The following is a 25,580-nucleotide window of genomic DNA, read 5'->3' as shown; positions in this document are numbered from 1 at the left end:
TAACTGGTTAATCGCACTCGAATCAGAGTTAAATACTTCTTAACATATACGAATAGAAACCCTCAACTGAAAAGGAGAGTTAGCCAGCACTTTCATTGAACATAAATGAGTCAGCGGCATGTTGATGATTATAGAGGCAGACCCAGAGCTGTTAACCTCATCTCACCTCACCGGACAGAAGCCATTAGGACAGTGAATCACACAACACTGCCCGTAACACATGCATGCATTTCCATTACAAGGGCATTTCTTTCCCAAGAAGCTACCCTGTATGTATGTGGCAGGGCAGGGCCCTGCCTGTAAAGAATAATATTGTGTGGTGATTTTGGTGGTGGTTGGCGGGGATGGGGTTAATTTCCTATCCCTGCCAAAATACATGTGAGAATGTGGCTGGAGCTAATTGAGTAATTGATAATTAGGCTCCAGCCACATGGTATAAAAAGAGAAAATCCTTTGTTTGGTGGTGGGATTTTTTGGGTGAGGGTGAGGGTGAGGGTGAGGGTGAGGGTGAGGGTGAGGGTGAGGGTGAGGGTGAGGGTGAGGGTGTTTACAGTTTGTCACGGTGTTTCTGCATGTTTTGTTTGACAAAGTACAAAGTACGAGGTTCAGGGAAGGCTCTGCCCAGCCTGAACAGTTTTGTTTAAACTTTTGTTTTGGCCCTTGCGCTGGTTATTTTGTGAGTGTTTACTGTGTGTGAGATTTGTTTTTGTTTGCCCTTTTATTTCTGATCGGTGAGTAGTGTTTTATCTTGTATTTTTATTTTCTGTTTATTGATTAAACCGCGCAGCAGCGCTTCAACTGCAGTTTCCTTGCCTGAGTCTCTTTGCCTGCCGAATAACATCTGGGCCCACGACGCTACCCTTTCACAATGTATTGTAGCAGGAAAAAAAATGCCGTGATAAAAAACAGCAGCTTTTTTTTCTACAAGAACAGAGGGTAAAATAACAACAAACTCGGAGAGTTCCCTTTACTGTGGCGGGTACTGACTCTCCCCTAGAACCGCTCTCAAAGGGGCACGGACGAACCGAACATGTTCTTAAACCTTTTCAGCACAACTTTACTCGCTTACCATATTTTTTTCCCTGTAGACTTCATTTCCACTGGGATCATGATACGCCCGTTTATCCTGACGCCACACTCCAGATTCACTTCCTGTGGCAGGTAATAATGTCCTAATGGCGGGATTAAGAGGGAGCCACGTGATCATGGAACACTGCGGTTCCACCAATGAGGACGAGCCGATGTTCCACAGCTCCCCGAAGCGGGTCGAGAGAGTTGTTCACAGCCTTACTAATGAGTGAAGTAAACACAGCGCTCCATGAAGGCCATATATAAGCTTGTATATATTAAGAAATGGATAATAGTGGAAGTTTAAACCTAATAGCTGAGATGACAGTTCGTGACCTTTATTATGCTAAGTAGGAAGATAGCAGAACGCCTTAGCCGCGCTTTACTGCACTGTAACAAAAACGATTTCAAATGAGTTTTGTCTAAGGACCTCCATCCCAATCCCGTTGGTCTCTATTTTTCAGTCTCAGTACGGTTTTGAATCGCATAGTAGTACTGAGTCATCTGATTCAAATCTCTGAATGAAAAGTAGAACTGTATTCAAAGCAGTCCTAAAGAAAGTGATACAATCGCAGCAAAGCATAGAGGCTGCCTGTGAGAATTACGCGCTTCTCAATTCATATTCAAATACTCACGCTGAAGCACGCATGAAATACAGAGAGCTGGTGAAGTTCTCTAAAGCTCATTAGTGGAATGAAAAAGAAAATCTAATATTGTTGAATTAGCCGCAATTGTAATTGAAGGGAAGGGGGCTGGCTTCCGCATTCATTACTTGTTCCATATTTACCTCTAATTCTAACAGCTAGAGGATAGAATCCAATTAAAAAGTTGTAGCGAACAAAATAATCTCATAAATCTTTATCCATTGCACATCCATTCTGTATATGGGTCCCCAAGGTTTTTAACACATTCATAGCAACAGCAATTTGATTTTTTTAAAATGATATCTGGTAGTACACTAGATTAGAGGCCTCAGTTTGCAAGTCATGTTTTCGGCCAGTGTTGCACTTCCTTGGTCAACAGCTTAATTGTGGCAATCATTGTAAAAACAACAACACATCACCCCCTGTCTTGCCCAGCTGCACTGGCTACCTGTAAAGTTCAGGAACACTTTCAAAACTCTCCTGCTCACCTACAATGCCCTTCATCACACAGGCCCCGAGTACCTCCTCAGCTTGCTGACCCGCTGTGTCCCTACCTGCAAGCTGAGGTCCTCCGACTCTGGCCTGCTTGTTATCCCAAAAGCACACCACACTCGGAGATCGCTCGTTTAGCTTCATGTCCCCGACTCTCTGGAACTCTCTCCCGGCCTTGCTGCGTGATGCTCCCACCATCGCTCGCTTTAAATCAGCTCTCAAGACACCTGTTCTCTATTGCTTTCCATGCTCTTTAAGCCTGATATCTGTTATTAGCTGCTGTGTCTTCGCTAGTTCTAAGTTTTTTTTATTTTATTTTGTAATAAATGTATTATATATTGTTTTGTGTTTGTTGAAACTTATAAAGTGTAGAAAAATTCAACGGGGGGGGTAATACGGGGGTGAAGATAATTTAAACACTCCGCGCGAGTGAGGTTTCTCTACAGCCTAATAATCGTCTAGCAATAATGGCACCGTGGCAGTCATCACACAGTAATTGCAGTGGGAGTCACTTTTATTAAACTGAGGGTTTTCATTTCACAGTCCTCTTTAGACGTCAGCGCTGAATGCAGGTTGCGCTACCCCTCAAGACACATTGCTCCTGTGCCTCTGTACAGACGCTGCTATTGGTTACAGCTGAGACGCAAGGCCAGTTTGGTGAGAATAATCCCATCTATCATTTGTTTTTACACCAGGCGATATTGTGTTATTTATTCAGCAGAGCGAACCACTGGTATTAAAAAAATAAATTTATGAATTAAAAGAAACAGAAGATAAGTCTGTGAAGCAGGAGTGTAGCGCTCTCTCCTTCAAAACAACGAAACCTTGCCAGTGTATTTTTTATCTACAGATGTCATTGTTGCTCCTGACTCACACACTGATTAATTTCCCTGGAATAAATCAGAAAATTATATTACAGGAGCATTTCTGTTATCCGAACTAGTGAGTAATAAACCAACAGGTCGAGTATATGGATCAAGCGCTTTAATGGACGTCGGACACAGTAGCCGCTAGAGGGCGCTAAAAAGCGGTGTTGAAATAATAGTACAAAATGATTTTAATACTGTAGTAACACAGATAGGTTTAGGGGTTGAGATTAGGTTAGTTGTAGACATTAGGTTTAGGGGTAGGGGGTAGATTAAGGGGTTAATAGGCTAGTAGTACATACTGGCCCATTCCTATGGGATGATTTTTGCTTGATAACGTCCCATTGAATCGACTGATCTCAATCAGATCGGCTGTGCTGGGAGGGTATGGTCAAAAATACAGATTTTCTAAACGATTTTATAAAACCTGTAATTATTAGCACAAAATCGGAATGCTTACTAATCTGCTAGGGCTAAACGATATATTAACAAATTACATTACTGTAATTGCAGTAACTTCATATCTGGACGCATAAGTTACAGTTCAAACGGGGATGTGTGACTTTTCTCTATCAAGATGTACAATTCTATAAACAAAATAATGAAACAGTGGATTGTGATATGGGGATGAACCAAACGATAATAGTTAAGTCTTAAATCTTAATAGAGAGCTACCTTCCCAGTAACCCCTGTAGGCACAATTTGTAACCATTTCTATAAAACACATACATTATATACATACATTGGACTGTGTTGGATTAGGAGGCGTGAACCGAATTTAATTACAGCACTGTGTATCCAGACTGATATTGCGCAACCAACAGCGATACTGTCAACCATCGACGTGTTGTTCCTTATAATTCCTTACTATAAGTGCTACAATACTAACGCTGCTCCTTCGAAAGAAACACCTTTAAGATGTCTATAGTTTTTGGCCCCGTGTATGCCTGACGCGGTAAAGCTATGAACCCTAAACGAATGATAAAACATCACTGTAAAATTGTGTATCATCGTGCATAAAAAGCCTTCGTACATAATTGTAAACTGCGGTAGGATTACTATAGTGCTGGAGTGTATTCAGTTAATCCTACCTGGTTTCATGACAGTTAGCGTGTGTACACATCACTTTGAAATACCACTCCCCAAGTTCAGACCACAGAATTATTCACAGCATTTTCCTTTTGGGTCTCCTAAACAGAATCCGACCAGCCATTGGCTAGCACCTCCACCCCCCTCCTCTTTAAAACAGCCGCTCACCTCCCGTTCTCTCACCGAGCAGCACACTCGTAAATAGCAGGCGGGGAAGGATGTATTATAGTTTCCCTGGCTGTAGCGTAGTATGAAAACTTAATTGATAGAAGAAGAAGAAGAAGAAGAAGAAGAAGAAGAAGAAGAAGAAGAAGAAGAAGACTTTTCTTTCTCTCATCCCCTGCGATATATCGCTCCACCCAACGCAAAGGTAAAATGTATAGAAATGTGCGTCTGCGGTGTACCTGTGAGTGTGTCTGTTTATTACTCAAACGGTAAAAACTATAGTGAAGCGCATCGCAGAAGACACTGTTTAATGTTTAGCATTATAGTTTTACAAAATAAGCCTGGAGTTTTCCATTGTATTTTGTCTTGCCACGATGTACACAATTCTTTACCTGAAGCTTGAGATTGACCATGCCTGCGCATCACTGTGATTTCACTGTCGTTGTTATGTATGTATGTATGTATGTATGTATGTATGTATGTATGTATGTATGTATGTATGTGTTATCATGGTGTGTTTCAACAAACTTTATCAGTAGGGGAGACCGGGGAGAGTTGTAACACGGGTTCAATTGTAACACTTCAAATTTCTCCAATCTGAAACCAGCTAGTGATGAAACTCACTGTGCGCATGCTCTGTTAGGTACCCTACCTGACTCTAGTAAAGAAATTACCTGTGCTTAAATCATAAGATGTTATAAAAAAAAAACGATTTTTGAGGTAGGGAAGTACATTTTTATCACTGACTTTATTTTTGTGATATATTCCCGAGTTCACGAATCCAAACCTATATATACATATATATTTAACATGAATCTGTGTACTTATAATTGACAGCGTTGATTGATGTTAGCTGTGTCGTTTCTTGTCAAAACATGACGTTTAATAATGGCTCCCAGGGTTGGGGCCAGTTGACTCCATACAACACTAGCTCGTTACTGTATATATTATTTTGCTTTCCGTATGCTAAGAGTTAGACAAGTGAGAGCGTACCATGACACACATCCTGGAGAAGGCATCCGAGTGCAGAATGAGGGAAAGCCAGTGCGATCTGGAAAAATCATTTGATATTTGCCATGTAACATTGTCCAGATTTTGTAAGGCCAGAAGTTAGCTGGGGAAGGATCTAGAAAACTACCTGACAGGCTGGTGCAACTCGAGTCTTCACTGAGGAGCAGGGGGGAGAAGGGCAGACTAGCTACTGAAGGCTGCAGATTTGTGTTCTGGAGTCCGCAACGTCATTCTAAATAAATTAAATCAAGTTACATTAACTTCAATTCAAATTGTATTCATAACACTCATCCACTTTAAGTTAGTTGAACATTCAAACGTAAATAGTTTAAGTAGAAGCAGGGGGCTAGATTCCCATCAGGCCTTGCGGGACTTGTACAGTTTATTTTTGGACTCGTTTATTGTGTTGTTTCGTGTGTGTGCGGTTACACGCGTGTGTTGTGTTTGCTTGTCTTTTGTGTCCACGCCTGCTCCCTTACATGTGTTCACCTTGTGTGTGTGTGTGTGTGTGTGTGTGTGTGGCCACCCTCGTTTCTGAGTAGTGACGCGGAATGTAAAAACTGTTACAACTGTCCCTGGTCTCCCCTACTGCAGTATCCACACGTCTAACACAGTCGCAGATTTTTCAGTTTTATTCAGATATTCCCTTGAGAAAATAAAGACCGCTCGTATTTATCAAATTAAATCTACTCATGATTAAGACTGTCGAAACGCATTGAGATTTTGTTTGTGTTTTTTCGCTTTCTAAAAAATGTGAAGAGAAAACCTAATATATAAGAATGATGGAAGCAGTTTGTTAAAATAAATTATTTTTCGTTAAGAATTAGTCTTTTTCACTCGAATCAATGTATTCGGACATACCCAACATCTACAGCCAAGATTGGGTTCATTTGAAGCCAGTTTAATTGACTTAACAGTGACTTCAATTCAAGTCATTTAACTGAGAGAAGCACCTTTTAACAGAATATTGCTGATTGCAATGGTGTTCAGTGATGTGTTGAATGAAAGGGAATGGGAATTGGAATGGAATTAGAATGGAATTGGAATTGGAATTGGAATGGAATTGGAATGAAGGAACAGGAATTGGAATGGAATTGGAATGAAGGAACAGGAATTGGCCCCACCCAGTCTGCACGGTCTTATTAATGCTTCACTGATTCTGCTTTTGAATGCTTACCATGTTATGGAAGTAATGTAAAAGTGCAAGGCTTTGTGATAAACCACAGGCACGCATTGCAGATCACAGATAAGCATGGTAAAGCACAGTAAATTCTTGCAAATATGGTGATAAGCTACGGGAAACCTGCACACTCACATCTGAGGATACCAGTTAATATTTCACAAGTCTATACTTATCTAAAAGTTACCATACAGGTTTGTGGTTAGTAGACACCTCTGGGTTTTGGTTTAAAGGTCCATTCTAAGCAATGATAATCTGTAACACTTTCATTTAGGGATCTGTTATGGTTATAAGTGCTTATAAACAATAGCAAGAAAAAAACAAACCACAATGGAAAAAGTGTGTAATAACTGTGTTGTGAAAGCATAGCAGCCCCATACAATTGGTGAAACTGACATAAAAAACACACCTGAAAAGACAAACGGACTATATCCGTTATCAGAGATTATAAACAACAGCAAAATAAATAACAGCAGAATACAGCTCCTCTGTTTCCTGCTTGCTGTACATGCAAGCCAGGGTTCAAAGTGTTCTCTTGCATGTGTTCTGTGCCACTTCCCAGAACCCTGGTATTATTTTCTGCCTAGGAAATGACCTCCTTATCAAGTGGGATTATCATACCCACGGCTTCACCCCTCAGGGCAAATTAAAATCAAGACTACGGCTGTTGATGTGGCTAATGAATTCATTCCTGAGCCGGTGAAATACATATTTATCATGACAGTATAAAGCGAAGCACTCATTGATTAAAGGAGCAAGTAGCCTAGACTAGATCTTTTTTTTTTCCTTGTCAGTATCACAGACGCAGTAAATGTATGCGGTGCTGTGTCCCTTACCGTGTTCTTCAGCTTAAGGGCACAACAGGTTCCTGACCTGTGGACATGCATGTTAGACAGCTGTTCACTTCTCCCTGGAACACAATACATTGTGTGTTATCTGAATATAATATAATGCGCTGTGCACGGGGCCAGGCTCATTGCTTTGTTCATGTTTCACGTTGCTCCTGAAACGCTGGAAGGGACAACGACTGAAGCTGCCTCTTTGTGTGAAATAACAGCTTGTTCATAAATATCATCATCGCTGCCAATTGCATTCATCTAATATGGAAATGTAGCCCCTGCTGTTTGCTGTATAAATAAAATGTTTATTGTGCTCAATTTGCACGTAGTTTTTGTGGTTTACCTTCCTTTTACTAAGCTTTTGCCGTGGTATAGCACAGTATGCATTTATAAGAGGAATGCCACTGTTTCCTTCGCACAGTGAAAGCATGCTAAAGCACAGGTAAGCATTGTAAAGCCCAGAGAGGTATGGGAAAGCATATTAACCCTTTAAGTGCCATTGTCCTTAATTGAGGACAGGCTACTTTTGTAATTCTTTGGAGCATTTTTATCTACCTGTTATTTTAATTTTCTCTTGAACTATATTTTTATGATAACTCTAATTGTGTTAATTGCAAAAGTCTAAATGTATCAAATTACATAAATACAGCTTGCGTTCTGATTTTTGTTCAAAGAAAAACTCAACTGGTACTTCATGGGTAAACTATGCATAGTAAAACCATGGGGGGAAAACATGGGAGAAACTGCATAGAATACCATGCAAATGTAAAGGAGTAGTTTTCCAAGGGAAAGTGTTGGATAATGAATGGTAAAACCCTGGCTAGTACTGTAATGGAGTGACCTGATATTCCCATTCACATATGGAGTACATGGGGATTTCTCATGCACTTCTAGCTCTACTGTACTTCGAATCACAGCAGCGCAGCAAAATCTAACACAGCGAGCAATGTCTGCCATCAGCTTCCTGCCATTGAAAGCTTTACAGAAACACATTGTCACAGAGCAGAGACTGAGCTGGTATAACAATAGACCTTTCCTTTTAACCTTGTAAGGCACAAGAACATGTGTGTTCCACAGATAAATACAACACTAGCCTTCTCAGTTTTGCGATGAGGTGCACGGATCAGGGTTTAAAATGTACTGACCGGTGGGATCTGGTCATCCGAATGGTCAGTTTCCTCCTCGTGATGTTGGCATGGCAATGCTACCATAGTTTACCATGATTTGCCATGTTTCTTAATCCACTTTACCAGCCTATATGGCTTTTACAATGCTTGCCTCTGCTTTAGCATGCTTTCACAGCGTTTTATTACACGTTGCTATGCTTTTACTATGGGAACCTTTTAAGGGATGACAGGTAGCCCACGCAGGTCATTTTCCATATTGTAACTTTGCATTCAGTTTGTGTTTAGTATACTGTATTCCCTTTCTCTAAGTAATAGGACATGAAATTGGTTACAGGCCTCGATATTAATAAATGCCAGTTAACTTGGAATGGTTCTGGTTGAATTCTATTGAATACAGTCTTTGTGTTTATGATTTAAATAGGAATGCGTCATGCTTAGTGTCTGTATTGGAAGAGAGATGCCAATTTGCTTTGAGCAGCCAGAGATGACAGTTCAATGAGAATCCTACACTGCAGAGCTGCAGATCATCCTGTGTTGTATCTGATTGTATTGGACTGCCAGCTGTGTGATGTGATGGCGGTGACCGGTTACAATAAATCATCTTATCATCCCTACGGTGCATATATTTAAAAAAAAAAAAAAAAAACATCACACGTGTAAAAACAGGCTTCCATTGTGACATCACTGTGAACGTTCACCCCTGAAGACAGATCATTTTGAGTTTAGTTTGCATTAAAAAAAAAAAAACTTTAAATTCTCCCACGTACTGTATTTTACAAGTCTATGAAATGATTCAATATGTGTATTTAATTGAGTGCAGCTCACCTCAGAATGGATATCCAAAGCTGAAACTGTATATAATACAGGGATGGAAATAAGACTCCTATTGCATAGCAGTTTCATCCATGCCAGGTGTTAATACGAGCTTGATTAGCCACAGTGTATAGTTAGCAAACTCAGGTGTGTCTTAGGAATGGATCAAACTGCTATGCAATGGGAGTCTTATTTCCTTCCCTGTGTTATTTGAAGTCTCGATCATATAGGCATTTGGCACCTTTTTAAAGACTTTACTGGCAGCTGTGGCTTGACATTTCAGGCACATTCACCCCGAACGTGCGATCAAAGCAGATGAAATGTGCCCTGCCCTCCCACTTCCTTCAAAATATATATATATAAAAAAAAAAACGATTTCCTTTTGAAAAAAACTGATTTTTATCTCTCAAAACAGAGTTCTTTCGTGTGTTATTTAAGTGTCTCTTTATTGTGCAAGATGCTGATCTGGTTTAGTAAATGCAGCTCAGAAACTATCTGAGATACAGGCTTCATATTTGCCAGGGTACACGTGCTGATGACCTCCAATCTAATAGGGCTGTCGTATTGTGTTTGTGTGACTCCTTTTTTGGCTTACAGGACCAGAATTTAAAGCACTGCTGTGTTCTATGATTCTAGTACATTTGGTATTCATGCTTGTGCAATATCTTGAGATTATCCCGAATAAAAGTTTCCCAAAGTCATAGCTTAGTGTAATAAAGCATATGGAAAGCATGGTCAAGTACAGGTTAGCTGAAGCGCAGAGGTATGGTAAAGGCTTACTGTAAAGCATATTAATAAACAAACCAGGGTAAACTATGGTAAATATAACTATGGGAAAAGCATGATCATTCTGTAGTTCTGTGACAAATCAAAACAATGAGCAAATACAAAATTGGGTAACATTAAGTGTCTCGGTAATTACTATGTATTTACATAGCAGTTACTTAGTAGATACACGTGTGCTTCCACATAATAGCAATGTTATTATGCATAGCTACAATGTACTTCATGTGCAAATCTTTGTGCACGATATATCCCGAACCCGTTTCTGATGCAATTGTGTGCTTGCATATATCATGCAAAGATGGACCCGTTAAGTGCATTGTAACTATGCATAATAACATTGTGATTCTGTGCAAGCACACATGTGTTTACTATGTAAATCCACAGTAAGACACTTCATATAAGGTGTTGCCCCAAATTGTTTCATGCATCGTATGGCGCACAAAGATGGTGTTTTAATAAATGGTAGAGTGTTCCTTTGTGGAGCCGGTTCTTAAACAGGAATCAATCTCTCTGTCTCCTGCTCTGTTGTTTAAGAGCAACACAGAGAACTCACTGGGGAGTTCTTACTCAGAACCCAACCAAGAAAAAAGAACATTGCTAAACAGAGTCTGCTATGAATCAGCAGCACTGCCAAACACTCAGAATGAAAATGCATATCCAGGAACATGTGGTTTTATTAATGCTGTGGAATAACACTCCAGTTCACTAAACTTGTTTTCTGCTGTCTTCTGTTTATCTGACCTGGACTGGGAGCAGGTGTCCCTCTCCTTGAATTTTTATAGAATTAATTTATCAGTGGGAAGCAGCGAGCGCTTGGTGATCCCTGTGTGCGTTTCTCCCCCAGGCTTGGCCAGTGTGACTGAGAGGATGGTGTCTGTGCAGAAACACTGGGAGAGAGGCTGGCTCTACCCGCTGCTGTGGCTCACTTTGAAAGCAGGTGAGGCAGCTTGTACACCAAGTAAGCAGCCAGCCAGTGGCCAGGTGACCAGTAACAGATCACTGCGTGGGGGCAGCGTGGACCGCCATCATTAACCCTTTCAGTCCTGAATTGTTTTTGTGGAGCTGAAGAGAATGTGAAATGAAGTTCCATAATTCAAAAAGGAACTCCTTTATTGAGTACACATGAGAACAGGACAACCTTTTTTTTTTTTTTTTGCTAAACGGCAATCATTTTAAAATCCCATCATTACTTTAAGACACTCAAACGTCCACCTATTGAAAATGTGTGAAATTACAGTTAAGAACATAAGAAAGTTTACAAACGAGAGGAGGCCATTCGGCCCATCTTGCTCGTTAGGTTGTTAGTAGCTTATTGATCCCAGAATCTCATCAAGCAGCTTTAGGATTGATACAACATTAAAAAATGTATTAATATAATTGAGATCTTTTATTTAACATCGTGTAATCAAATTAACTTACAAAATGTATTGCAAAAGTCTACCGGAAGCCATAATAGTATATTTCATGTTAAATTTTGAAAGGTCACGTTTTTCAAATGTCGGTTTTTTCGTAGTATATTGGAAACTTCAAAGCAGTATATAATTCTATATGATCACATTATTCACCAGGTTTTATTAAACTTTATAACGTTAAATTCGTTCATTCGGTGCAAAACCTTTGGCCATAGCTCGGTATCGGCCATCGATATGTGAACCGACCTGAAATATATTTGACCCATAACTAAAAAATAAAATAAAATAAAATAAAATAAAACACCAAAGGGTGGCACATTTTAGAAATTCAATTAAAAAAAAAAGTGACTTTCGGTTGAAACAGATTATTATCCAGACCTACGGGAAGGGTGTCACGTTCATGTTGGATTTGAAATATCTGCATGATTGCAGTGAATTGACGCAATTGAAAATTGCAGTTCTAATATTATTAAAGTTCATGTTTTAAGTAGTATCGACACCTTCCCTCAGCCGCGCTGACACACAGCTTCCTGTGCCGCGCTGTGTTCCGACCCACTTGCAGTGCTTCGTTCCTTTCTGTGGTTCACTCTGCCTATCTAGCTGCTGATCAGGCTGCAGTGTGGGGTGGCTCCCTGGCATCTGATTAGCATCGCTGCTGTGCTTGGCACATTCACAGATTAGCATCACGACTATGCTATTGGTTCACGAAGGGGAGAGAAATGTGCCACAAACCACAACGAAAAATTTCGAAAAAGTGATGACAACAGGGTTAGTCATTATTAGTTCTACAATTGCGATTGAGTTTTTAAATAACGTCTAATTGAAATGTTGGGGCATTCCGGAGTGGTACTTTTGAAGTTCTAGAACATGATGTTAACGCATTTTATGTGTTCTGTTTTCAGAAAAACAGAATATAACCGAATCATGCAACAATTTTTTATAGAATTGCGAACCTCATACAGTCAAAGGTTCTACCATGCCATGCTGTACCAATTTCATATATATAGTGTTCAAGTTCGAGCATCCCAGGGCGCTACACTAAAATAAAACCCAGCGTTTCTCTTCTTAGGTGCAGAATCGTCATGGCAGGACTGCAGCACCCTGACGGTGCGCCCCCCTGTGGCCAGGCCAGGAAGTGCCGTGAGCGCGTCCTGTGTGCTGAGCCCTGCCTGTGCCCGGGAGCGCGGGGTTAACGCTGCGGACGTCGCGTGGAGGCTGGACGGAGAGGAGGTCCCCAGAGACCAGTACGGCTCTATCGGGAGCACCGTCTCCACAGTGACCCTGCCAGCCCTCCCCCTGGCTGGGGCCAATCTGAGCTGCCACGCCCGCTATGGAGGGTCCGACACGCTGCTTCAGAGCAGAGAGATCAGAGTGGCCTGTGAGTTTGTAATGCAGTACAGTAGCAACCTAAATAAAAACATCGTGAAAGAACAGTAAAGTGTAATAGAGCACGGTAAAGCATTGTAAAACCCAGAGAGGTATAGTAAAGCATATTAAAAAAAGATAAACTGTGGTACATACACAGTTTAACCATGAGAAGCATGGGGTGAGGAAACTGCAACATTGATGTAAAAATGTTTAGAAGGGACTATTTGAATCTTGTTTTGGTCCCGGCACAGTAGTTTGGTTTCTTATTTCATTGCAGTGGTTTTGATCTCTGCACAGTAGTTTGGGTTTGGTTTCTTTTTTCATTGCAGTGGTTTTGGTCCTGGCACAGTAGTTGCTGTGGCCGTTTACAATATTGTGGGCAACTGTGAAATTCCAGTTTGTCAGGTGGTTCTGGATCCTGTTGATCCAATAGCGAATTATTGTCATTTTTGTCTGTCTGTGAGCTTGTCTGGGAAATACTAACTGGCTAGGATTGAGCAGACTTGGTGGTTCCATTCAAATCATGTGACAGGCTGACCTTTGAACCTGTCTGGTCCCACTCACTCACCACCTCTTTATGTAGAGTGGGTTTGGGCTAGCAGAGTTGAAAGGTCACGTTGTCGCATGGTTTGAATGGATTGCGGTAGTCTGTTCAGTGCTGGGCAGTCTCTCCAGCTAAAGGCAGGTGTTGAGGAGAGAGATAATAACGCAGAACACACTCTCTGAACGTCACAAGAAGACAAGGGAAAGGCAGTATGAGAAAGAAAAGACATTTACTCTTTAATAGAGAGGCTATTTTGTACAGTAGGAACACCTGCAACTCTGGGGTCTGCAGATTTCTCAATGGTAACTATGTTAGATCACTGGTATGTAATATAAATGGTCTGCTAAGACCATTGTTAGATGTGCCCCTTATTACCATAGTTTTTCTAAGGTCAAAAAAGACAAAACGGAGGCAAATGTTGCGGCTAGTGCCTTCATCAGTGTTGAATGCTGTCAGCTTGATCCAATACTAAACGAAATCGAAGTTCAATGACTTCTGCTAGACGTCTTTCTCAGGAGTCTTTTCCTGAATGCTTTTGTAAGGTCTGGACCTAAGGGCTTCATCTCTGACCCGATTACCCAGCCCCTAACTCTCAAGGTCCCTGTCCACTCTTCACTCTGTTTCCTCTCTCCCTTCACAGCCGCCCCTGCACAGCCCAAGATCCTGTCCTGCATTTCCATTCATCTGGCCAACCTCAGCTGCTCCTGGGACCCTGGACCCGAAACTCTGCTGAGGACCAGCTTCACCCTGAGCGTGATGGAGTGAGTAGGCAGGGAGGGGGCAGGCAGGCTGGGTATCCTGCACTCCTCTGTGTGGTCCAGGAACGCCATGGTCGACTCGGTGGTAATCCATTGCCAGACCACTGCTTAGCATTGCCACCAAACCATGCCCAACTTGTCATTGGCAATGCAGACTCAGTGGCACTACAGACCAATGCAGACAGACAGTGGCACTACGTTGGCATGTTGTCAGTGCCGACAGACAGTGGTACTACATTGGCAATGCAGACAGACAGTGTGCTGCAGCATCAAGACCACTGTCTGGGCAAGTTGTGCAAATGTCATGCGTTGCCATTACTAGCAATGCTGTATGCAATGGGATTATAGTAGGATCCCTTTTTTTTAAACCGTTCAGGCTGTCTAAGCATTTGAAAGATCGGTCACTTTAATGGTTTTGTCAGCAGGTGAGATGAGAGATGGCTCTCTTGAGCACATGCCCCCCCAGTCTGTTGTTACCTGAGTGCTCCTGATCTACTTTGTGTGGCTGAGAGAAGCTCTGCACCCTCTGTGGTTTATCTCTTGTACGAGGAGTCTGGGGTGCAGGCTTGATCTGACTAGAACAGTTTCCCTGATAATGCGGAAGCATCTTTGCACAGAAATCTGATGCAACAAACCAGCTGATGTAATCAAACTCCCTTTTGCAAGTCAGTCTTGATCGGACAGCAAGTAGTGGCTTCGGTAGAGGCCTGGGATAGCTGGGGCTTGGTTGGCAGGTGCTTCTGGATCCATGACTGCTTAATTGGCCTTTGTACCACAGACTTAAGTGGAGCTTGTTTTCAGTTTATGGAAGGGGAGGCGGTGGACCAACATACCAAGGAATTTGCACACCTGGACAGATTGCTGTTCTTTATTGAAATAACCCGAAGCAACACCTTTTAACACAGTCCTTAAAGGTTTTGTGCATGAGGTCCCATGTGTTTGAAATCATGCAGAGATACCACTCTTTCTTCCAAGGCTGAGCTCGTTTCTTCTTGCTGGTCCCTATAGGGTGATGAGACGCTGTGGCTCCAAATTCAAAGACCCCCTGGAGTGCCGGGCTGCCCCGGGTGCGAGGTCGTGCCCAGTGCCCGCCAAGAACCTGTATGCTTCCTACAACGTGACGGTGAGGGCAGAGAACGAGCTGGGCAGCCAGACCTCCCCTGTGCTCTGCCTGTATGGAATGGATGCAGGTGAGCCCCCCCACACTCCCTTCACTCGGAGTAACAGCTGGGAAATGTGTCATTCTGGTAGTTTAATTTAATCAATTCACAGGATTGCTTGCCTTGAGTTTGCTATACATCTAGAGCATAGCACAGTGTAATGAAGCATGGTCAATCATAGGTAAGCATTGTAAAGCACAGAGAGGAATGGTAAAGCATATAAAAAAAAAAACATGGTATACTATTGAATATGCATAGTATAACCAGACTTATAAGGGTCGCCCCAAAGTGAAACTGTTCTGCTAAAAATATTACATTTCCATTGGGACAAAACTAAGAACTCCCTGTCCGATAGCAGTTCTTACCAGCGAGACCAGCCTGCTGTCTCAATCTCTGAAACTCTTTCTCTGCTCCCACAGTGAAGCTGTCTCCCCCGAGGGTTGTGAGCGTGTCTGCTGTAGCGGGACGGGAGGACTGTCTGGCGGTGATCTGGGACCTGCACTACTCGGAGATACACGACGCCTCGTCAGCTCTCTATGAGCTGCAGTACAGGGCAAGGGGGGAGAAGCTGTGGAAGCAAGTGAGCCCAACCACAGTGTGCAGGCTTGAAATAATCACAGGAGATGCAGAGCAAAACAAGATACTTGGTTTTAAACAGTTAGGCAGCACTGCTCGCTTTCATAGCTTGTTACAGGTGGCACCACACACTTACTGCAACAAATAAACTTATCTGAGATTGAAAAGCAAGCTTTTTTTCTTTCATGCATTTCTGAAAACGGTAGAGAGGGATGTATCTGAACATGTACTTCTGAGTAACCAATATTCTATACACTCCATGGAATCAGTAGCTACAGTGACATGCTTTGCCAGATGTTTAAGAGAGTCCCTCTGTCTCTGTGTAATGCAGACTCTCATTGATGTGAGAGAGGCCAGCCCTGTGCCGGTGAGGCTGTGTGACCTCCCCGCCTTCACAGAGTACACTTTCAGACTGAGGAGCAGATACAAGAGCGACATGAGCCACTGGAGTGAGTGGAGCAACAAGGGAGAGGCAAGGACACCAGAGAGAGGTGAGAGAGGCAGCTAACTACACAGCTAGCTGTACACACTGTGACTGCTGGGCTACACAGCTAACCCTGCTCACTGTGACTGCTGGGCTACACAGCTAACCCTGCTCACTGTGACTGCTGGGCTACACAGCTAACCCTGCTCACTGTGACTGCTGGGCTACACAGCCAGAGTTTACAGCTTTTGCTATTTATTTTCAGCTCCATCAAAAGAGCCCCAGCTTTGGAGACGCATTGAGCCTCTCGATTCGGAGGGAGAAAGACATGTCACACTCCTATGGAAGGTAGGGCTTCCCAATCCGACCATCATCAGAGCCTCTGAACCCCGCTATTCTGCAGACTAATCTCTTTTCTAACCCCTTCTCTTAGCCGCTGCAAAGACACGAAGCCAACGGCAGGATTCTGGGGTACAGGGTATTCCGCCAGCACCCGGGTACCCCAGAAAAGACAGAGCTGAGCGAGTGCGACGGCACCACTCCTCTAGCCAGCCCTGAATGCAGCGTCCTCCTGTCTGCCGAGCGCTGCGTCCTCTCCCTATCTGCGTACAGCTCCGCAGGGCAGTCCCCCCAGGCCAGCATCGCCATCCCAGCCGCCGGTCAAGCAGCGCTGCCCGGTCTCTCAACCCTGGCCGTGTCTCCTGCAGATGACCACAGCCTCCTGGTCCAGTGGAAGCCCCCAGAGAGGCCCTCTGTGTCCGGCTTCATCCTGGAGTGGTGTGTGCTGTCCGAGAGGGAGGGCTGCGTCCTGCACTGGCACCGACTGCCCCGTCACTCCAGGGACGCGGTCATTTCAGAGAGCATTGAGCCCGAGCGTCTATACAGAGTGTCTGCCTACGTGCTGGATGAGGGAGAGGCTGGTGACCCAGTGTCTGTACAGGCCTACTCCAGGCAGGGTGGTAAGCACCCCATACCATTAACACAGTGTTCATACGCTGTACCGCAGCTATGTACCTCATGCTGGCTCTCTCTGCCCCCCCCCCAGCTCCCTCCCGCGGCCCCTTGCTCCGTCCCAAGACCACCTGGAAGACTGGGTTGCAGCTGGAGTGGGACCCCATCCCGCTGGACGATCGCCGGGGGTTCATCCAAAATTACACCATCTTCTACCAGAGCGAAGGCGGGGTCTCGGACTGTGAGTAACACTGCCAGTCAATATATAATACAAGCACTATATAATACATGCAACTGTGGCTAAAAATGTTTTGCATCACCTAGAATTTTAGGATTGAGACATAATTAAAAAAGAAAACAAACTATGAATTAATTTAGATCTTTTATTTAACATTATGTAATCAAAGAAAGTGCAATGTGATATTGCAAAAGTAACAGTAGTACAGTATTTCATGTTAGATGTCTCATGTTTCGATTGTCAGTTTTTCGTGAAGTATATGGAAAACTACAAAGCGGTAATTCAATATGTCAACGTAACATTATTCAGCAGGTTTCACGCGACTTTATGAAGCAATATTTGTTTATTCTACATAGTGATGCTAAATGTTTGGCTATAACTGTATAATATAAGTCTCCACTTGGTTTGTGGGCCCATCGCCTGGCAGTTTGAACAAGACGTGGTTGGAATAATAAGGCTGTGATCAGGGGAGGGGGAGGTTCGTGAATCGATTCAGTGAAAGAGGGCGGAGTGAGGTGCTGTACTGGGCTCTGATTGGCTGTAACAGGCCCCTCTTGTCTTGCAGTTGTGGTGGTGAACGGCTCTGTGCACCAACTCCGGCTGGACGGTCTCTCCTCGGACCAGGAGTACAAACTCCACGCCGTGGCCTCGACTGACCAGGGGGGCACTGCAGGGCCGGACATCTACGTGCAGACGCTCCGTGAGTACTGGGGGTAGCGACATTTAAACGAGGGCAGTATGTAGATCAAGCAACTAGACCCCCATCATCTGAGACACCTTACATGGTAACTTATTACAATTCATCGCAGATTCATGAACTGCTTTGTGTGGAGGATGGGCGCAAAGTGGTGCGCACCGCAAAAGAGCGAGAGCCGGGCTCATCTGCATTCATGGATATAGAGCTTTTAACCTCATCTCACCGACAGGGAACAGAATCCGTGATGCGAGTGAATAACACAGCACTGCCCTCGCATTAACACGCTGCTGCTGGGTTCTTAATTCTAGAATTGTGCTGTGAGTTCTGTGAATGACATCACTGTACACAGCCGTGACGTGGTCAAAGGGCTGCTGTCCGCTTGTGTCTCAGATGTGTTTAGTTATATCTTGAGCTGCTCTTTCAATGTAAGCCCCAGACTTGGTATGGACATATCTTCTTCCTTCAGTTCTTCAGCACTAAATTCACAAGCAGTGTTAAAAGAAGAGAAAAAAACACAAATAATAATGTGCACTCTACTCTCTCCCTTCTCCCTCTAACTCTCTCCCTCCCTTCCTCCCCCTCTCCCTCCCTCTCAGGTGATGATGGTACCATGCTGCTGGTGATCCCTCTCTCCGCTCTTCTCACCCTGATCTCCATCATCATGCTCCTGGCCTGCGTTCAACAGAGGCAAGCGTAGGTACCAGGCAGCAAGGTCAACCGTTCAGAGTGATCACAACCAGCTCCAACAGTCCAGCCAGCAAACCTCAAAACCAGCGCTAGCCAAAGTGGTCCCTTCCACTCCTGGTCTTTGTTCCAGCCCTGTTGAGCCAATTCAACCTCCATCCAGACCCAGAAGTAGTTCTTTATCTCATTTTACCTGTTAATCCTGGAATTGACAGAGTCCTCCATTGAACACCCCTGGTGTAAATAACCACTGTTAGCCAGCCAGCACCGCGTCTCATCCCAGGCTGGAAGGACTGCGTGGGCTATAATCTTCCACTGTGGGCAAACTGCAGGCAAATTGCCCGCTCCGTACTAAATGCAGGAATGTACCTACGCTATGTGGTTAGCAACATGCAGTCAACCACAGAGCTAGCAGCAGCATTGAGCGTTCAGAGCACTGTGCACGGACAGTAGATTTGAGTAACACAGCTTGACTCTGATTTTTTGTTTGTCTGTTGTCCAGGATAAAGAAGCGTTTCTTTCCGACAATTCCAGACGCTGCGGATAGCAGCCTGGCCAACTGGATGCCCAAGAAGATCTGGATGGTAAGAGCCGTCGCTGTGAGCCGGGCAGGCGGGCAGGCGGGCAGGCAGGCAGGCAGGCCCCTTTTAACACAATGGAGCTGCAGGCTGCTTTCAAGCAGCTTAATACAAGTGGCAATTTCAAGCAATGCGAGCAAAGAACAACACAGTCTAACCAGCCTAGAGCTTAAATGCTTAAATGTCAACCTTCAGTTTGCTGTAACCCGTTGCCTGAACTGCAGAATGCACCACAGCTAACGTGAATTACCAGCACATTCACATTTATGAAGGATGTACACATTATAGTAAAAATATGTACCTGATGGGGGGCTGGGGGAGAGGGGAGAGATTTTTTTTGTTATGTAGATTGTGCTTGATCTCATGTTACCCTTTGAACAGATTACCACAGTAAATCTGCAGTGATTTTGCAGTTTTCCCATGCTATCACTGTGCATTATTGCACTTTGTGCTGTCACTGTGCTTTATTCCACTTTGCTGTGACATCGCTGTGCTGTCACTGTGCTTTATTCCACTTTGCTGTGACATCGCTGTGCTGTCACTGTGCTTTATTCCACTTTGCTATGACATCGCTGTGCTTTATTCCACTTTGCTATGACATCGCTGTGCTGTCACTGTGCTTTATTCCACTTTGCTATGACATCGCTGTGCTGTCACTGTGCTTTATTCCACTTTGCTATGACATCGCTGTGCTGTCACTGTGCTGTCAGTGTGTTTTATTCCACTTTGCTGTGCTTTCACTGTTACAAACTTTTCTTTTTAAAGAACACTGCTGTAAGTAAACATGCTTTCAGGATTTCAGAGACTACCAGGATGACCGCTGCCTCAAAGCACAAGTTGACATCGCCGCACCCCGGCCTGGCACCGTGCAGGAAACGCTGTCCTCGCTGAGCCGGCCGGAGTGCCAGGACCCTGCCAGCCTGGGGGGCGGAGTGACCATTCCCATCCAAACCTACTGCACCGCAGCGATCCTGCAGCACTGCACTGGCGAGGACTACGTAAGAGAAACTCCCGGGAGGAGCTGTGCTGAGCAGGGCTCTGTGGAGTACTCCACTGTGATGGGCATCGCGGGCGGGTATACCCAAATACCCCAAGCTAAGCTTGCCCTCCTACCCTGTAACCCTGATCTCAGAGTCCAAACCCCCTCCCAAGACCTCTTCAATAAGACCTATCAAAGCCTGTTGTATCCTGATATGAAGGACCCAGACCAGGGCACTGAGGAGGAGGAGGAGGGATCTATCAGTACGTCCCCCTTGTTACTGGAGCAGCTGATGCAGGGCATGGCCCAGAACTCAGGGCTCTGAGCCCGATAACAAGCCCCTGTCCACTGTGGAGGCTCAACTAGACAATACAATACAGATACTTATAACAGAGATGGAAATGAGACTCCCTGAAGTTTGATCCATTCCTAGTTTGACTATGAATTCAATGACACACCTGAGCTTGTTACCTATATAGTGGGGCTAATCAAGCATGTATTAAAACCTGGAATGACTGAGACTGCTGTGCAATAGGAGTCTTTATTTCCATCCCTATATAATGTCCTGAAAGTGAAGCTTTCCGTTTTTTTCAGCAACCAGAGGATTGAGTTCTGAAATAGAAATTTAGTAAAAGTCCACAAAATAAAAGAAGTGGGTTACTTTACTTCAAGAGTACACCACAGTACAGAACTGACCAACTATCAATTTCTGTACATTCAAATAATATTGAAAATATTCTTGTAAAAAACAAAAAATATTTTAAAAAGATGCTATTCTTGTAAATTTTTCAAATGTATTTTTTGGTTCAGACCATGTGGTTGTTTTTCTGATGAAGTGAGCCGATTGGAAATGCTTTTGCACTTTTAATTTTAATTCTGTGGGTTTTGGTATTATTGTGTCTTTGTGTGTTTTGAAGTTATTAAAAGCAAGTTACTGAATTCGATGACGTAATGTTGCTCAAGCAATCCGGAATTACAGTTTACAAAGGGTTAGTGCCATTCCATTTTGTTTCACTAGATGGCACCAAACTCCCTTGTGTGCATGACTTGTATTTTTTTAAACCAGCAGATGGCGCTATATATTATTTATTTATTAGCAGACGCCCTTATCCAGGTCGACTTACAATTGTTACAAGATATCACATTATTTTTACATACAATTACATTATTTTTTATACATTAATTTTACATACAATTACCCAGTAATTACAGTTGGGTTTTTACTGGAGCAATCTAGGTAAAGTACCTTGCTCAAGGGTACAGCAGCAGTGTCCCCCACCTGGGATTGAACCTACAACCCTCTGGTCAGGAGTCCAGAGCCCTATAATTTGCTCTGATAATCAAGCTCACAAGTGCAATGGGGGAATGTATGTTATTTTATTATGAATAATAGTATTATTAAAAACCAAACAAAAAAACTGATGAAAAAGAGTTATTAATGTGCCCAGGAAAATATAGGAGGTGAATGGAAAAGGAACTTGTATTTGCTGTGATTGGTTTTATTTTTCTTTATCTTTTAATACATTGATTTCAGTGTATCTCAAGAACCACTTCCCTTATACAGAGGTACCACAGTAAAAGCACTTCAAGTGTAATAAAGCACAGCGAAAGCGTGGTAAAGCAGAGGCAAGCATTGTGAAGAATAACGAGGTAGGGTAAAGTACATTAATAATCCAGATTGAACTATGGGAAATGCATCGTGTAACCAGGGGAAAAGCATGGCAAAAATGAATAAACAGAGTGCAAAAGATTTCTAATTGTTGTAGAGACCTATGTTTCCCTCAGCCATTGTCCAGATCTCATCTTACAACAGCACAGCTGGTGTGAATCTGTGTATTGTGTTAATTGATTCTTTAACCCCACGTAATTGAGCTTGTGTTAGTTTGTCTCTCACTGTCTGTCACCTCAGCTTGTCTGGTGCTGACACCTTCCCACTGTATGGATTGTAACCCGACCCTGAGGCTAGGAAACATGTTGTGTGTATTCAAAGGCAGGCCTGTGTTACTGGTTTCAATAGGAATTGTTGATCAGTCTGTTTTAAGCTCTTCTGCCCTGAGTTCAGGAGAAGCTCTCCAGTTTGAGCGGCCTGCCATAAAGGTCGGCCATCATGTTTGATGGAAACAAGAGACAGCGCCATCTAGTGATTGGCCACTTTGGATCAAATGTCCTTTTAGTTATGCTTGTAATACATGAGCTGTGCACTAGATGGTGCTGGTGCATACTGATATCAACCTGGCAGATCTAGCCCACATTATAGGTCTGAGGCAGGCTGTAGACACACTAGCCCGAAGTTTCAACAGTATATTGTAGTGCTAATCAGTTTTTAATGTTGTGTTGTTTGAGATCGCTGTGTTCCAGCTTCTGTCTGCCAGAACAAAAATAAATCTTGGAAAAGGCCGAGCAGTTAGTGCTAGGTACCGTATCAAATGCCAGAGCGAGATAAGGCAGACGCTTCCACCTAGACAATGCTAAACTCCAGACAATGAGTCTATTGTTTTCAAAGGGAAATCGAGGGGCAAACACTGTGCGCCTACCAGGAGTGTTGGCACTAGAGGGAATTATTATTATTTATTTCTTAGCAGACGCTCTTATCCAGGGCAACTTACAATTGTTACAAGACTTCACATTATTTTTACATACAATTACATTATTTTTTTACACATTATTTTTACATACAGTTATCCATGTATACAGTTGGGTTTTTTACTGGAACAATCTAGGTAAAGTACCTTGCTCAAGGGTACAGCAGCAGTGTCCCCGCACTTGGGATTGAACCCACGACCCTCCGGTCAAGAGTCCAGAGCCCTAACCACTACTCCACACTGAAGAAAACTAAACTTTACTGTAGTCTCAGTCTCAAGCTAGTCTTTGTTGAGAACCGAAAGCCGGCTCCCGCCTCACAGCAGGGAGAAAGTAAAGCTAGGGCCAGGTCAACCCCACCCAAGCGTCCTTGGGATAGCTGCAGTGTTGAGAGATTTCACTTCACAGTTATGTTCATTTCACACACATCTCCGTGTGGCTTGCTTCTGATGTACCTATGCATTAGGCTTGGGTAAGGGCGTCTTAGGCTTCCGCAACGTCCCGCCCCTCTGTGCCGTGCTTCCCTGTGCTATTGTGGTCTGCAGGCACCGTACTGCCCATCCCAGATGTGTAACAGCTTTAAATAGAGCAGGGCTGGTGCTGCTCGCATGAATTCAGGATCGGATGCAGACTGTCTGGTGTATTTCACCACCTGTTGCTTTAATCCATTCTGGACACACAGCGTGAAAATGAACTGGTGTAGATTGGTAAGGAGGTCCTCCATGGCACGGAGGGGTGCGCGCTTCATGGACAAGATGCACCAGCGGCTTTGGAGTTTATCTTTAGAAGTACCAAAATAAACTACAATTCAAATTGATAGTCTTATATATGCTCCGTGTTTGCCGATGTCCTGGTTGCAAAGGATCATGGGAGTCACGGCATCACAAAAGGCTTTGGAACACAGTTCCAACGGCTGTGTCTCCTAAGAATCATATGATTTGATGAGCTTCCATGACTGCTTGTGTGTGTGTGTGAGAGAGAGAGAGAGGGAGAGAGAGGGAGAGAGAGAGAGAGAGAGAATGTCAGCTCACAAATCAAGTCACCTACTCATTAATCGAGCAAACAACCCCCCTCCAACCGCTAGACAGTATTATTCTCCTGCTTATGATAAATCCATTGATTAACCCCTGTTAGAGGTGCGAGACTAGCCTCAGCCCCTGAGCAGGAGGAGGGCGCGCCTTTCCACACCTCCCCCGTCACTCCAATTCAAGGTGTGCAGCTTACCACTCGTAACCCGATACTGTCCAGCTACGCATCTAAACAATACAGACAACCTTCTATTAAACCTTCTTAAGAATGTCAGGAAATATACAAAGTACGGTTTTACCAAAACTCGTCAAGGGTCATGGGTAAATAATGCAAGATTCGCTTTTGTTTAAATCGTTGTTTTTTGGTATGTTTTTAAATGACATATATATGTATTATCTAAAATTATTTAAATCATTTTAAAATAGAAATACAAAAAAATGCTTTTACAAGCCTATACAGCACTTGGAATTATTGCATTAGTTAATTGATTATTATTATGATGATGATGTTGATGATAATTATTATGATGATGAGGATGATGATGAGGATGATGATGATGATGATGATGGTGTATTCTGGGCTGTGCGTTGCTGAATTGCTATTTGAGGATATCTGTGTTCTTTGCTTCGATACAGTGTTGCTCACAGATGCAGACCCGTGCACTAAATGATACAGAGCATCCGAGGCTAGCTGACAACATAAAGCGTCAAAGTGCAGTCAACATACATGCTACCGATCTGCTGCCTTTAAAATACTTTAACCATTTAAAAGCTGTCACCGTCACCACTCCTTTAAAAACATATATTTTATAGCAACCACAGTGCATTGCAGAGATAACACCCACAAGCACACATCAAATTATATATCACAGATCTCGAAATAGGTCTACTGTATGCGTTTGCCGTTCTTTCCTAAATTTTAAATACATTCTCAACATAACCGTAATGTGGTTATGATTCTTCGTGCAATGATTTTAAAATGTGTGTGCGTGTTTCTTTTTCCATTTATGGCTAAACGTCTAAATGAGTTCGGGTCTACAGCCCTGCAATGCCCGAGCATTTTTCTAAATGAGAACAGCTACTTTATTTATGTAGCTGCATTCCGCATGTGACAAATTCAGACCTGCGAGGCTGGTTTTAAAAAAAAAACAAAACGTCTTCAATTCTAAATACAGTCTCGACCTGACATCTGCACGTACGTGTGGTATTTCAAAGCAAACAGACCACAAACACAAATACATCTTCGTATGAAAGATGCTCCGAGTCCTAGTACTATAAATATTTCTTCCTATGTTAATGCATGTACTTCTATATGGTGAATCTACAAGGCTGTTGGAAAATTCTGAAATATGAAATTAATTGATACACAATTGTATGTCGACCTTAAAATTCGCAGCTTTTTTAATAAGACACACGCAAATATACTATTATAATTGATCTGCAGATTCGAAATTATATTTGCAGAATCAACAGCGAAAACCAGAAGCACTCCCAAGTTAAATAGAATAAAAACGCATGCAGCG

At 43.2% G+C, this 25,580-nt stretch overlaps 1 protein-coding gene across 5 annotated transcripts; it reads left to right on the top strand.

Annotated features, from left to right (window-relative positions):
* Positions 1-541: 541 nt before the first annotated feature.
* Positions 542-21,249, top strand: LOC117428866 (interleukin-6 receptor subunit beta-like). Of its 5 annotated transcripts, none has more exons than XM_059013855.1 (15): positions 542-731; positions 2,748-2,861; positions 10,925-11,017; positions 12,562-12,870; positions 14,045-14,165; positions 15,171-15,352; positions 15,742-15,902; positions 16,230-16,389; positions 16,588-16,670; positions 16,756-17,281; positions 17,368-17,514; positions 18,077-18,211; positions 18,805-18,901; positions 19,395-19,476; positions 20,265-21,249. In XM_059013855.1, the coding sequence occupies exons 2-15, from the start codon at positions 2,771-2,773 to the stop codon at positions 20,772-20,774; spliced, it is 2,697 nt and encodes an 898-aa protein (XP_058869838.1). In that variant the 5' UTR covers positions 542-731; positions 2,748-2,770; the 3' UTR covers positions 20,775-21,249. The 5 variants fall into 5 exon arrangements, with proteins under 5 accessions (XP_058869838.1, XP_058869837.1, XP_058869840.1 ...); XM_059013854.1 differs by having other exon boundaries at positions 12,547-12,870; XM_059013857.1 differs by lacking the exon at positions 2,748-2,861 and having other exon boundaries at positions 12,547-12,870.
* Positions 21,250-25,580: the final 4,331 nt, after the last annotated feature.

This window comes from Acipenser ruthenus, chromosome 47, assembly GCF_902713425.1.
Source record: "Acipenser ruthenus chromosome 47, fAciRut3.2 maternal haplotype, whole genome shotgun sequence".
In the NCBI taxonomy this organism is placed as follows: domain Eukaryota; kingdom Metazoa; phylum Chordata; class Actinopteri; order Acipenseriformes; family Acipenseridae; genus Acipenser; species Acipenser ruthenus.
The sequence above is the reverse complement of the archived record's forward strand: the minus strand, read 5'-3'. Positions and strand labels throughout refer to the sequence as shown.

What these genes read in the sequence shown, in the direction of transcription:
- LOC117428866 (XM_059013854.1), top strand. Translation starts at nt 2,771, where the DNA reads ATGCAGGTTGCGCTACCCCTCAAGACACATTGCTCCTGTGCCTCTGTA. An exon ending in GTGGCTCACTTTGAAAGCAG is followed by an intron (nt 11,018 to 12,546) that starts GTGAGGCAGCTT and finishes AATAAAACCCAG; the next exon opens with CGTTTCTCTTCTTAGGTGCA. An exon ending in GGCAAGGACACCAGAGAGAG is followed by an intron (nt 16,390 to 16,587) that starts GTGAGAGAGGCA and finishes ATTTATTTTCAG; the next exon opens with CTCCATCAAAAGAGCCCCAG.